General features: G+C 45.3%; 2 protein-coding genes across 7 annotated transcripts in view; one reads left to right on the top strand and one right to left on the bottom strand.

Annotated features, from left to right (window-relative positions):
- fryb (furry homolog b (Drosophila)) overlaps positions 1-11167 on the top strand; it is a 44046-nt gene extending 32879 nt beyond the window's left edge. For 4 of the 6 annotated variants that reach the window (XM_061701929.1, XM_061701926.1, XM_061701925.1 and 1 more), the window contains 17 exons: positions 130-300; positions 374-514; positions 1070-1255; positions 1362-1526; positions 2233-2307; positions 2389-2562; positions 5126-5320; positions 5725-5865; positions 6042-6250; positions 6756-6960; positions 7097-7246; positions 7320-7418; positions 7909-7992; positions 8745-8762; positions 8912-9022; positions 9200-9438; positions 9521-11167. In XM_061701929.1, coding sequence (XP_061557913.1) covers positions 130-300; positions 374-514; positions 1070-1255; positions 1362-1526; positions 2233-2307; positions 2389-2562; positions 5126-5320; positions 5725-5865; positions 6042-6250; positions 6756-6960; positions 7097-7246; positions 7320-7418; positions 7909-7992; positions 8745-8762; positions 8912-9022; positions 9200-9438; positions 9521-9779 — 2622 coding nt within the window. In that variant the 3' untranslated portion in view covers positions 9780-11167. The other 2 variants (XM_061701928.1, XM_061701927.1) reach the window with 2 other exon arrangements.
- Positions 11168-11647: 480 nt separating this feature from the next.
- Positions 11648-13142, bottom strand: zar1l (zygote arrest 1-like). Its single transcript, XM_061703179.1, has 4 exons — positions 12654-13142; positions 12457-12549; positions 12237-12311; positions 11648-11791 (listed from the first exon to the last, which is right to left on the bottom strand). Exons 1-4 carry the CDS (start codon positions 13140-13142, stop codon positions 11648-11650), a joined length of 801 nt encoding a protein of 266 aa, XP_061559163.1.
- Between the last annotated feature and the right edge of the window lie 50 nt (positions 13143-13192).

Raw genomic sequence — 13192 nt, 5'->3', positions numbered from 1 at the left:
ATATTTCATCAATGAAATCAACTTTTTTTTTTCCAGAAAACTATTTTCTTTTTTAAATAAGTTAATAATAGTCAGATTTATTATTATTATTATTATTATTTAAATAAACATCGTCCTCTCTTTCGTCAGGTTTGTTTGGTGGAGAAGAACACCAAGCTATCCCACCTGGCCCACGTGATGACGCTGTACAAGACGCGCTCGTACACGCGGGACCCTTTCTCCTGGGTCAGCGTGGTGTGCCGCTACCTCCATGAGGCCTTCTCAGACATCACCCTCAACATGGTCACCTACATGGCCGAGGTGCGGACACCTTGTTCGTATGTGTTGCCCGACTAATGACATAGCGCTAATGTAACGATCGTGTGTCGTGCAGCTGTTGGATAAAGGCCTTCCCAGCATGCAACAGTCCTTGCTGCAGATCATCTACTGCCTGCTCAGCCACATGGACCTGAGCGCTGTGCACGTCAAGCAGTTCAACGCCGACGTCACCAAGACCATCGAGAAGTTTGTCCAAGTGAGTCGCTCAAACTCTAATACAATTTTTAAAATGAAAAAGAAGAAAAGAACTGAAATGAGGCGTTTATATTTTAGCCCATCTTTTTTTTGTTTTGTTTTTCTGCTATTTTTAAGATGTTGGTTTGGTAGATTTTTCAACTTTTAAAACAAGTCAATTTGACCTGCAACTTAACAGAAGTATTCTGTGTATAAGGGGTGTTTTAAAAGTTAAAAAGAATTTGAAAAATACAAAACATAAAGGGGAATGTTTTTAAAAAACAAAACAAAAACAAAAAAAAACATTTGAAGTATTTTTTGTTAGTTTTCGTTTAAATATAAAGTGTATAGGAGGTGTTTTCAAATTAAAAAAATCAAAATACAATAAAAAGGAAAAAAAAATAAAGGAAGCCAACAGACGTTTAATAAAATTTATTTTTTTTAGCATTTTTTAAAAATATATTTTTGCCAGATTTTTCAGCTTTAAAACAAAAGAAAAAAAGACGAATAACAAGCCCTGCTAAAGAACAATCTTTTTACAATCTTAAAATCTAAAATAAAATATGCATCTCCACAGACGGTGCACTGGAAAGACGCCTTGAACATCCTGAAGCTGGTGGTGTCGCGCTCGGCCAGCCTGGTGCACCCAGCGTACGGTCACGGCCACAGCGACATCTCCAACCTGGAGGTGAGCCGAGTGTGGGACGGTTCGGCCAAGGCCCTGCCCGGGAAAACCCTGGACTTCACTTTCGACATTTCTGAGGTGAGGCAGGGCTGAGATTTTAAAGCCATATTGCCCGACCCTAGCTGGACGCGCTTTCCTCCAGAAGGTACGGAAATGTGTCTTCACCGCCTTCTTCTCCTCGCAGACGCCAGTGATTGGGCGGCGCTTTGACGCGCTGCAGGGTTCCGGCGTCAGGGAGGGCAAGGCCCGAGCCATGGCCGTCACCCGCAGCACCTCCTCCACCTCATCAGGGTCAAACTCCAACACCATCTTGGTTCCTGTCAGCTGGAGGCAACCGCAGTCTTCTCAGGTAGCGATATTGTACTATACATGGCTAAACAGGTTAAAGTTGACAAAGGTCAGCTGTGCATACTTTTGGCCTGGACGTGTTTCACAGTGTAGTTAGGTGGTTTCTTTTTCTAAGGACAAAAAAAGTCATAAGTTGTATGTTTTAACAATACATATTTTTTCTTCCAGAGAAAACCTAGGGGAAAAGATGCATTTTTCAAAAAAATGATTGTATTTTCAAGAAAAAGTTATATTTTTCAAGAATAGTCTTTCTAGGATAATGTCATAATGTTTTCTTTTGTTTTTAGGGGAAAAAAAGTATTATTCTTTAAATAATTAAGTTATTTTTTTTCTTGGGAGGGGTCAGATTCTCTCCTTGAAAAAATAATTGGATGTTTTAAATAAAGTATTAGGACCACACATTAGTATTTTTTCAAGATAATTAAAAAAAAAAAAAAAGATGTCATAACTCTTTCAGGAAAAATGAAAAGATGCGTTCTTTTCAAGAAAAAATATAAATTTGCCCCACTGTGATGTCACAATTGAGAAGGCATCCCTCACAGCCACATTTTCGGAAATAGCTCAGTAGAGATTGACTTGGCTGTTTAACTTCCATCTTAGTGTATAAAAGACATTAACACATCACTTTTTTTGGTCATATGTCCCTATCCATATGCACTCTTTGCAAGTGCTTGACTTATATGTTTTTCTTTCCGTCTCTCCTTCAGAAGCGGACCAGAGAGAAGCTGGTAAATGTTCTTTCTTTATGTGGACAAGAAGTTGGACTGACAAAGAACCCGTCGGTAAGCCGCTGCCTCACTCTCTTCTGGTACCATGTTTATTTCTAAAGCGAGGACTCACTCTCATTTTTTTGTCGTCGCCAGGTGATCTTCTCATCCTGCGGTGACCTGGACATGATGATGGAGGTGCGCGAGAGCGGCGTGTCGTCAGAGGAGGGCGGCACCAGGGAGGACACGCTGGACGACACCGCCAGCGAGCAGCAGTTCCGGGTTTTCAGAGACTTCGACTTCCTGGATGTGGAGCTGGAGGACGGAGAGGTGAGGGCGGGTTTGGTCCATGGTAACCTCTGTCGTGTTCTCACCAAGGTGTATTAGGGCCATAACGTTACTACGAGAATAAAAATTTTTTTCAAGAAACAAGATTGTACTCATACAAAAATAGAATTTATTTTCATGAAAAGAAGTCTTTGTTTTTTGGGTTTTTTTTCCCCTGATGAAAAAGGCCTATTTTTGTAATATTAAAATATTGCAATATTACGACAAAAAAATTTTTTGTCAAGGCGTAATATTATGAGAATACATTTTTATTTTTTCAAGGAAAACAGGTGTAAAGCTACCAGAATTATATATATAATAATAATAAAATTGTAATTTGAAAATAAAATATTCACATCTGAAAAAATATATTTTTGAGAACAAAAGGTGTGAGATTAGAAAAATACTCATATTCTTCAAGATTTAAAAAGTCACATTACCAGAATAATTTTTTTTTTTTTTTCAGGTGTATTACTACAAGAATTAAGACTTTTAAAAAAAAAAAAGTTACTATCTTACAGTAATACAAGAGTAATATTATAAAAGATGTTTTTGAGACTAGTTTTGGTTTATATTCTAAAACAATATTTTAGAAAAAAATATATATATTTTTGGGAGCAAATTTGTAAGATTAGAAGATTGAAGTGCATTTTTTCAACTTGGAAATTTTATTTTTGTGGTGGAATGTGTCACATGAAAATAATTGTTTGAAAACATATTTTATAAAAACTATTTATTTATATTTTAGGAGAAGAAATATTTGCAAACAGAAGTTGTAAGGCGTATTTTTTTTCTTGCATTTCTACCATCATAATATAATAAGTATAAAGTATTTTCTGTTTAAAAAAAAAATGTAAAATGAAGAATGAAGTAAAACGTTTTTTGAGGGAAAGAAGGCCAGATTTATTTCAGGACAAAAAACATGGAATATTCCAAGAATAAAGTGTGACAAAAAAAAAACTTTTTTATACTACACGAATACATTTGCTTTGCATGAAAATAAAGTCAGAATATTACTTCAGTGTGGCCCTAATACTCTGTCATACTTTGTGTTCTTAGGTTTTTGCCCCGCTTTTTTTTTCCTACTACACGAACAGTTTTTTATTAAATGCATGGAGTCATTCTCTCTCTCTCTCTCTGTCTAACTGAGTGTCTCTCTTTCTCCCCTGTGCTGCCCAGGAGCTCCAGGTAAGTTTCCCTCACATTCAGCATCTACATGAGCTTTTCCTCACACAGCTGTGGTGGTGTTGCTGGCTCCTTTACCATTGTTGCTGTTGTTCAGAGATGGGGGATGAGAGCCACATTAGTCAGACTTTTTGCCAATTTTAGGACTTGGGAATTGCTTTGCAAAACTTCTAAAAGCCTAGACTTGACTTTGACTGGAACTACAGTAAAGTGTCTGACAAAAGTGAGTACATTTTTGTAAATATTTCATTATATCTTTTAAGGGGACAACACTGGAAAAGTGATCAAAATGAAATGACAAATATAAAGTAGTCAGTACACAACTTGTGTAACCGTAGAGTTACTGTCACCTCGTGGTAACACAACGCACAGATAATATAGTGGACCCTCGTCTTTTGTAGGGAGACCAGGGACCAGGCCGGACCGCGAATAGCATAAATTTGCAGATAACTCATGGCCATTATAATTGCATGGGGAGGGAAAAAAAAAAAACAACTTTTTTTAAACCCAAAATATTCTTGGGGACAGACACATACACATACACCAATAAATGTTTTCCGGGTAGGTTCCCCCATAAAGAAGATTTTTTTTAAAATCTGCGAATATGTGAATCCACGAGTGCCAAATAGCAAGTGTGCGGGGGTCCAATATAATGTATAAACCACTGGCAACAAACGTGAGTAGAACCGTGAAATGAGTGAAAATGTCCAAATTGGGTCCAATTGGCCATTTTCCCCTTCTTGACTTATGACTAGCTTAACCCAAGTACTGACTTGACTCGACTTACTTGAAATTTAGTGGGGACTTGGCTCAACTTGCCTGACTTTGCCTCAGTAACTTGGACTTGCTTGAAACTTGAAGGGAAAGGGTTTAGACTTGCTTATGACTTTCACATACCGTCGCTGTCGGGCGGAAACTCTGTATGTACAAATATGGTCAATATTATATTTTTTCACAAATCGATACTATTGGTCTGTCCCCACCTTGTCAGTCATTCGTATGCAGTCATTATTAAACAATTTAAAGTGTTAAAAATAGTTTAAGAACAAATCTAGTAACTCTTGGACACTTGAACTGTCTGAGAAGCTGGTTAAACTCCACTTCTTCCCTCACGCTGCGTGAGCCGTGCGGCATTATGTCGCCTCAAGATTGACAGTGACGATATTTGACTTCCTCCCACCTCTGTCAATGTTGTCGCTTGGTGGTCGAACAAACCAGCGCGTCGGCATCGTGAACCACAAGTGTTAATAACCGCTTCTCATCCGGCACTCATTAACGTGACACATTGCCGTCTACTCGAAACATTCACCGCCATCACCGCTCCTTCTTCCCCACTACCCCCCACCCCGCCGGCTGCTGTTTTTGTGTGCGTTCACTCCAGGGTGAGACGGTGGACAACTTCAACTGGGGGGTACGGCGGCGATCCCTGGACAGCACCGAGCTGGGCGACCTGCTGGAGGAGAGTCAGCACTCGGGCAGCACGCCCAGCCTGGGACACGAAGATCCCCACGATTCCGAGGAGTCCTCCGAGGAAGAGGAGTCCTCGACCAGCCGTAGCCTGTCGCACTCGCAGCTGGTGTGTAGGACCACGGTCTCATAACGTCACACTTCATTATTCAAGATGCATTGCAGTTAATAGGGATAGTCAATAGGAACCAAGCCCTGCTGTGAACAGTAGATGCCACAAGATGGAGGAAAAGCACTACTTCTTGCCACAGTTCCTTGGCGCCAAGATGCCACAAGTTGGCATCTAAATGAAACTCTTCAACATACTTCAACGTAGTTCTTTGGCACCTAGATGGCAGCAATGCGCAATCTTTTCCAAAAAGAAAATCTTAACTCAAAAAGAGTTTTGTCTAAATAAAGCTCCTCACCAGACTTTAACGTAGTACTTTGGCACGACGTGGTACTATCGCAAGCCTATGTTATTCTGGGTTACTCTCCAATTCATTGTCTGACAGACCCGCTTTTACCTTCCAGACGAATCCGTCCCCGTCGGACGAGACCAACCACACGGACTCTCTGTCCACGTCGTACGACACGTCCGCCGACCCGCTGTCCTTCGGCGCCACCACACCGGGCCAGGGAGCAATGCTGCACGATCAACTCAGCGGCCTCCACGTGAGAATCCACACAGTCACGAACAGCGGGGGTTCTCAAACTTTTCGGAGGATTATAATGCCACGAAATGGCAACAAAGCATTAATTTTATATAAGATATGGCGATGGCCTGGCCCCAGTTTTAGAACCACCGACATACACCATCTAAAGTTTCTTTGTATACACTGACGGTGCAGGCAAGGGCGTGCGGCGACGACGAGGAGACTCAGGCTCAGGACGACGAGCTATCGCTGAGCACCAACGAGCTTCCCGTCGGCTCGGACTGCGGCGAGAGTTTCACCCTGGAGCTGCCGGCACAGGCGCAGGCTCAGACGCCTCATCTGGACCGCCGGCTCGACTACTGCCAACCGCCACTGGACTTTCTGGATCCAAACAGTCTGCCTAGGTGAAGAGCAACTTATTTTGTGTAAAAGTTGCACGTTTTTTCTTTTTAGGTCAGCAGAAACCTTTTTTTTTCTTATTCTTTTTATTATACTTTTTAAAAGAAGTATTTGCAATAGCGCTGTTTAAAAATCTAAAAAAATATTTATTTCTTTTAAATTGGGATAAAACTACTTCTGCTGAACTTCTTTTTGTTCTTTTCTTTCTTTTTATTATAATCTATTGATTTATTTTTCGAGTAATTAAAACCCTCCTGATTTATTGCCGGTGAAATTGATCCATACAAGCCTGGATTGTTATTTTTTTTGATGCACAAAAAGATTTAGGCTAAAAATTCTGTTGGCCTTATTAGTCCTTTTGTTCTTGTTATTAAGTACATATTTTTAAAGTGTTGCATTTTCTTACCTGGTCACATTGACACAACCATATTTGCACTGCAGCAAAGAAACCGAACAACCTAACAAGAGGCCAACCAACTCAACACTTGTTTCCCATCTCCGCGGCGACAGGTTACGCGACGACGTGGACGACTTGGAAGACTTGGGCTTTCCGCCTCCGCCATCCCCGTTTTTCTCCGCCATCTTGGCCGCCTTCCAGCCGGCCGTCTGCGACGACGCCGAAGAGGCGTGGCGCTGTCACGTCAGCCAGCTGGTGACCGACTCGGACGGCTCCTGCGCCGTCTACACCTTCCAGGTCTTCTCGTCGCTCTTCAGGGTGAGGCCTCCTCCGGGGGTTTTCCCGGCTCAAATTGAGGCAGAGGTGGCACCATTAGAAAAGTCCTGACTCCCCGTCTGCTTTGCGGAGCTTTCCGTTACTTCTTTTGAACTTCTCGTCACCTCTCCATCTCCAGAACCTCCAGGGGAAGTTCTGCACCCTGACCACGGACGTGGCTTCCTACCTGGGCGAGGGCCTGAGGGGGATCGGCTCCAAGTTCCTCAAGTCCTCTCAGATGCTGACCACCTGCTCCGACTGCCCCACCATCTACATCGATGCCGACACTGTGAGTTCTACACACGCTAACGATCCGAGTCAGGTCGGTTGTTGACTCTGTGCTCAAATCTCCTGCTTTTCAGATCATGTCTTACGGCCTCCTAGAGAAGATGAAGTTCAGCGCGCTGGAGCTGCAGGAGTACCTGGACACCTACAACACCAGGGAGGATGCGGCTGTCACGGTAAAACTTGCGAGGACCATTGTGTGTTTGGACCATAGGAACTACAAGTACTGTATCAAGAACTAAAACGTCCTCAAACTGCAAGTCTCAAGAACTAAAGGTTCCTGGAACTGCAAGTGCCCTGAACTAAAAGGCCCAGAAACTACAAGTGTAATGGGAGTAGAATTACTACAGACTAAAAGTTCCTGGAACTACAAGTACCAAAAACATGTATCAAGAAGTAAAAGTTGCTGGAACTACAAGTGGTTCCTAGAAGTGCATGTACCAAAAACTAAAAGTTGCAGGAACTACCAGTGTAATGGAAATTGTATTATTGCAGCAAACTAAAACTTACTGGAACTACAAGTACAGAACATTAATTACGATACATTGGATGTAAATACATGAAATATGATCTCAACATGGTACACTAGTTGTATAAAACATTAACTGTGATATGCTACATTAGTACCGTGAACTAAAAGTTCCTGTCGTTTGTTGTTTCCTTCAGTGGCTGCGCAGCTGTAAGGACACATTTCCCAGGTGCCCCAGCGACAGCGTGGTCACCTGCCAGCCCGGAGACTCCGAGGAGAAAGTAGGGAACACTTAAGTGTACACTTCCTGTTTCTTGTTTCCTGTTTGCGGTTGGCTTTGTGATATTATTTAAACAAGACGGTTTCTGCATTTTTTCATAATTTGAAAAGGTTCCCAGGTGTAATATTATCTCCGTGGCATGCGTTTGTTGAAATACCCCAAGGATGAAATATGATAGACACACATGCACTTCTTCACAGAGCAATCAAGTAAGTGCAGCATTTCAGAAGCTTGCGCTCCTATAAAGCTAATCTGTGCATCAAACAACACTGAATTACCTTGTGTGAAGCCACCTTTGGATATATTTCATGCCCAAGACACCAATTAATTAATTGGTGTCAAAATCGATGAATGTAGAGGCGTGGCGAATGACATTGCCAAACACAAATAGCCCCCTTCCTTACGTTGATAACGTAGCCAAACATTACAAGATTTTTATCAGAAGCTAACGCAAGTCTGTGCTAACACTGCACTGCTGTTTACCTTTTGGTTTTGATGTGATAGATCTTCGAGCAAAGGTGTTCTTTCGCTCTGTAACTTGGTCCAGCCTAGATGAAGTCATTAGCTCAGAAACGCAATATGGGGTGGAGTTATGCAAATAAGCCCAACTGTGATGTTATTGTGAAAAAATGCATAATATGTCTCCTGTGAGAGCTTGACAACCGAGTTGGCATCATTGGTGCTAGCTGTGTGAGTTGGCATGTGTCTGACTGACACTCTTTTCTTCCTCTAACACGTTTTCACGCTGTCTAGCAAATGGAGTCTCTGGCTGTAAGTTCTTCTCTTTGCTCTCTCCGAATAAAAACGCTCATCAATTCTGCATGCGCGTTCGCCACAATCACGTTTTGATGCCGCCGTTGTCGTCGTCGTGTCCGTTGCATCCGACTGATCCTGACTGGTGTTCTTTTTCGTTCTCGCAGCAACTGGAGCTGTGCCAGAGGCTCTACAAGCTGCACTTCCAACTGCTGCTGCTCTTCCAGTCCTACTGCTCACTCATCGGGCAGGTTCACGCCATCAGCTCCGTGCCCGAGGTGAGCGTTTCCACTACAAATGAGAAGGATGTTTTAAGTCCTACTTCCACTTAAAGTTGCAAGAACTTGGTACTTGGAGTTCCTGGAACTAAACTGAACTGTATGGGCAAATGTAGAGGGACATGTCCAGGAAGTGAAAATTAAAAATAAGTCACATATCCATTGTTTTTGTCTTAGCTGCTGAACATGTCTCGGGAGCTGAGCGAGCTTCGCGCCAGCCTGCAGGCGGCGGAGGCGGCGGTGGCCAGCAACCTGGAGCACGAACACTCGGCCCACTCGCTCCACGCCCATGCCGCCCACATGGCCGCCATGGTGGTGCCCAGCTTCCCGTCATCGGAGGCGGCGGTCAAGGCCATACTGGAGTGTCTCAGGAATCAGGAATTCACCAAGGCTGTCCGTTACATTCAGGAGTGCAGGTACACAAAAGGGAGGAAATATTAAATAAGATGTCACAATGTAAAAGCTAGATTTAGAGATCTTATTGTGTGTTTGTTCCAGGCGTCGGTGGCCTCACGGCGTGTTTGGTGGCGGCTCCGAGAGGGAAGTCCAGACTCTGCTCAACGTATACTTCCGGCACCAGACTTTGGGCCAGACGGGCACTATCGCCCTGGTGGGCTCCCGTCAAGATCTGGGCCTGATCTGCTCCAAGCTGCTGGAGCTCAACGGCGAGATCCGCGACATGATCCGCCGCGCTCAGGGCTACCGCGTGGTCACATCCTACCTCCCCGACTCCAGCGCCTCCGGGACCAGTCTCTGACAGCAGCACCCCGGGAGCCCCCCGAGGACGCGTACCGAGGAGCCGCCTTTCGTACGCCTCCAAACTACGGTTCCCGCCACCTTCCGCAACCAATTCTAGACTTTCCTCCCCTCGTTAATTTTTCAGGACCGGGGAGGCATTTTGATGCCTTCAGAGGATGCCTACCGCGTGTTACCCACGGCGACAAATGGGACGCCCTGCCGACTGTTGCATCGCAAACAAATCTGCCGGCTTATTCGGGCGCGCCACCTGACGCCGGTCTGTTCCGGCACCTCCCTCGGTCACCCCCTCCAAACCCACGCCACTTCATCAACCGCCCCCCCGTCCCTCTCACCTTACCCCATCCTGAGGGCACAGGGGAAGTGTCAGCGTGGGGTTGTTGCTGCCCAATAGGGGGCGCCGGCACACCCTTGCCTCGCTACCTGGGCAAGGTGGGGCACGCCACCCTGCCCCTCCTGAAATTAGGGGGGCTCCTCAACGCCAAACCCCCCAACATCCAGACCTGAGACTTGATATCCATAATATCCAGTGACGAGTGAGGACAATGAGCATACTAGTACATGGACCTTAAGCGTGATCTCAAGGAAATCGAATACATGCTGAAACGGCTTTCTGGGTTCTTCCAACACCCCTCATTGAGGCGGCAATTTGTCCCCTGTCGATGTCCAAGGTGGGGCACGCCGCCCAGGGGGTGGGTTCCTGAACGCTAAACCCCCGACGTCCGGACCTGACACTAGCGCTAACTGGGACGCTAACTGATTTTTACGGGGCCCGTCCCACGCGCTCCCCCCCCCCCCCCGATTGCACTAAACGGACCTACATGAGCAAGTGTTACTCTACTGTGAGAGACTCCAAATGCTAGAATAACTTGACCCGAGATGACTGAAACGTCAAAGACATCAAAAACACGTCGGCTGTTTTTATTGCGTTACCCCCACCGTGACTTCGTAGCACCTTGGCACTGTCACACCCCGTCGCTGCCACGCCCATGTTTTGTCGGGATGTTGAAACCGTAGCAATTTGTGTGTATATGCCAGAAAGTCTGTTGCGAGAGAGACTGTGCGCGTGCTGACATTCAGCACTGTCAAAAATGTGTGCGACTACTGATCACTCCCCACCCCTCATCAGTCATGTGACCTGCATGCATCCTATAGGGAGTGTTGCAAGTATTTATTATTGATAAATCTGAAAGATGATCAGTTTGTGTGCGCTACTGAAGGAGCTTCAAGCTGACGAACGGGAAATTGCACATTTTTAAAAAAAAGGGGGAAAAAAAAGCTTTTTAGATTGTAGTTTTTGTCCACCTTGTAAATACTTTTACAGACATTGTGTGAAGTCCTTTTCAGTTCTGTCCAACTTGGTGTCCAAAGTAAAAGAGTTGAAACAAACCATGCATCCATTTTCTATAGGGCCTATCCCAGCTGACTTTTTGGCAGCCAATCCATATTTTAAAAAAGCTAACATTGTTTTAGTCAAAATCCACAAATTATCGATGACAGGGCACTTCACATTGAGTATGGCTTTTGTTCCTGTGACGACGGGAGGGGCGGAGCTAGGGCGTTGTGACTAGGTGAGCAGGCTACCTCTTAAACAGAGGCAAGCAGTAGACGTTTTCCCTGGTGGAGACAGCACATTATCGTCATGTGTCATCAACTATAACTGTTGAGTCATGACAGTTAGTGACACATTGTGGTAGTTTAACGTGAATTGATTAAAAAAAAAATCACGTAGCAACATTATTGGTGTTTCCGGGAAACCCACGTAACAGGATGGTTAAACTGTGGGAAAGAATTCTCAGTCCACACTTGGGATGCACTTAGTTTATTCCTTACAAAAATGGGGGGGGGGCTTATGACATCATCACAAAATCAAACTATGTACTTGAAGCTGTAGGTGGCGTCGCAGGAGAGCTTCATGCCCCGGCAGCGGCAACACAGATCCTGGCGGTGAGGCCTGGTCATGTTGATGTGCCTCTGCTTCCTCTCGCAGCTGCAGCACGTCTCAGAGCAGCCCTGCACAACGACGCCAAGAAGAAGTGTAGCATTTGTTCTTCCCATTTCCATTTGGCAAGCAAAAATGGAAATGAAAGAAAAAAAAAAAATTTTTTTTCGTTGTTGTTTCTTAATCCAACACAAAAAAAACATGCCACATTGTTCATATTCAAGTGCATGTTTGTGTTTGGTTGGGGGGGCGGGGAGAAAAACTAGTGTAAATAATAAGCACCATAATGCCCTGGCATGTGGGCAAGAAGAGCCACAGTTGCCGATTGACACTTTCAGCCATTAAATGGATTGAATACAAAATGAGAAGACTCGCAAGGAGCTGCTGTAGGCCACAACTCGTAGCCAGAGGCTCACACGCAGAATAGAATTATAAAAAACAAAACAATGAGCCACTTTTTTTTTTTTTTTGTTTCCCTTTTTTGATTTGCTTCTTAAAGATTGCAGCTCTTGCTACCTTGCATACGATGGACTCCACTCTGTAGGGGTTGAAGCCCACCTGACACTTCCGGCAGAGCTGCTTGTAGTACACCTGCGGGGGATGCACCACAATGTTAACGCATTAAAAGGTCGACACATTACATATAGATGTAAATAGACTACATTGCACCACGCAAACACCTGACGTTTAAACCAGGGGTATGTCGCCTTTTGATGTCCACTGTAGGCGAAGTCACCTTGTTGGTTCCCGAGATGCACCACACGTAAGCACTCTCCCAGCGGATGTTACATTTCTTGCAGTGGAAGAAGCCGTACCTCTGCTCCAGAAACTACACAGCACGTGACACGTCAGTACAAAGTGTGGCAACGTCATGAAAGTATCTCGAATGACTAAACATCTCGGGTGAATGTCTTCTTGGAGGAGTTCGAAAACCTTTAAGTTGCAGCCCCTTTTGGGACGATGGACGGGGGTCTTGTGGTCTTCCTCCTCGTCACGTGACTCCGACTTTCTGTTACCGAGCTCGGCCGGAAATCGGTGCTCGAACAACACCGGCGAGTAGATGGAAAAGCGCAACTGGCTCACGGGAGGGGGCGTGCTGGGCGCCTTAACTCCGACCTCGCCCTCCTCCTCGAGCTGGAGGTGGTCGCCCTCCCCCGGGTCTAGGAGCGTCTTGGGCCCCAGGGAGCACTGCACCGTCTTGTCCACTTTGGCGTTCACCTGCACGCCGCACTCGCGGGTCCGGGTGCCGCTGGCCGGCCCCGCCTGGGCCAAGATGGCCTTGCACAGCTCCAGGTAGTTGACGCCGTGCGGCGTCACGAAGCGCGCCTGGTCCCGCTTGGCCCAGCAGACGCCCCCCGGGGCCGCAGCGGGTGCGCACAGCACGCTGTAGGGTGGAGGGAAGGTGGACGAGAAGCCCTCCATCCTCGAGCCATAGAGTGAAACCGGAGGCAGGCGCGCCCGATCGGGTTTAT

Source organism: Phycodurus eques, chromosome 17 (genome assembly GCF_024500275.1).
Source record: "Phycodurus eques isolate BA_2022a chromosome 17, UOR_Pequ_1.1, whole genome shotgun sequence".
Classification (NCBI taxonomy): domain Eukaryota; kingdom Metazoa; phylum Chordata; class Actinopteri; order Syngnathiformes; family Syngnathidae; genus Phycodurus; species Phycodurus eques.
The sequence above is the reverse complement of the archived record's forward strand: the minus strand, read 5'-3'. Positions and strand labels throughout refer to the sequence as shown.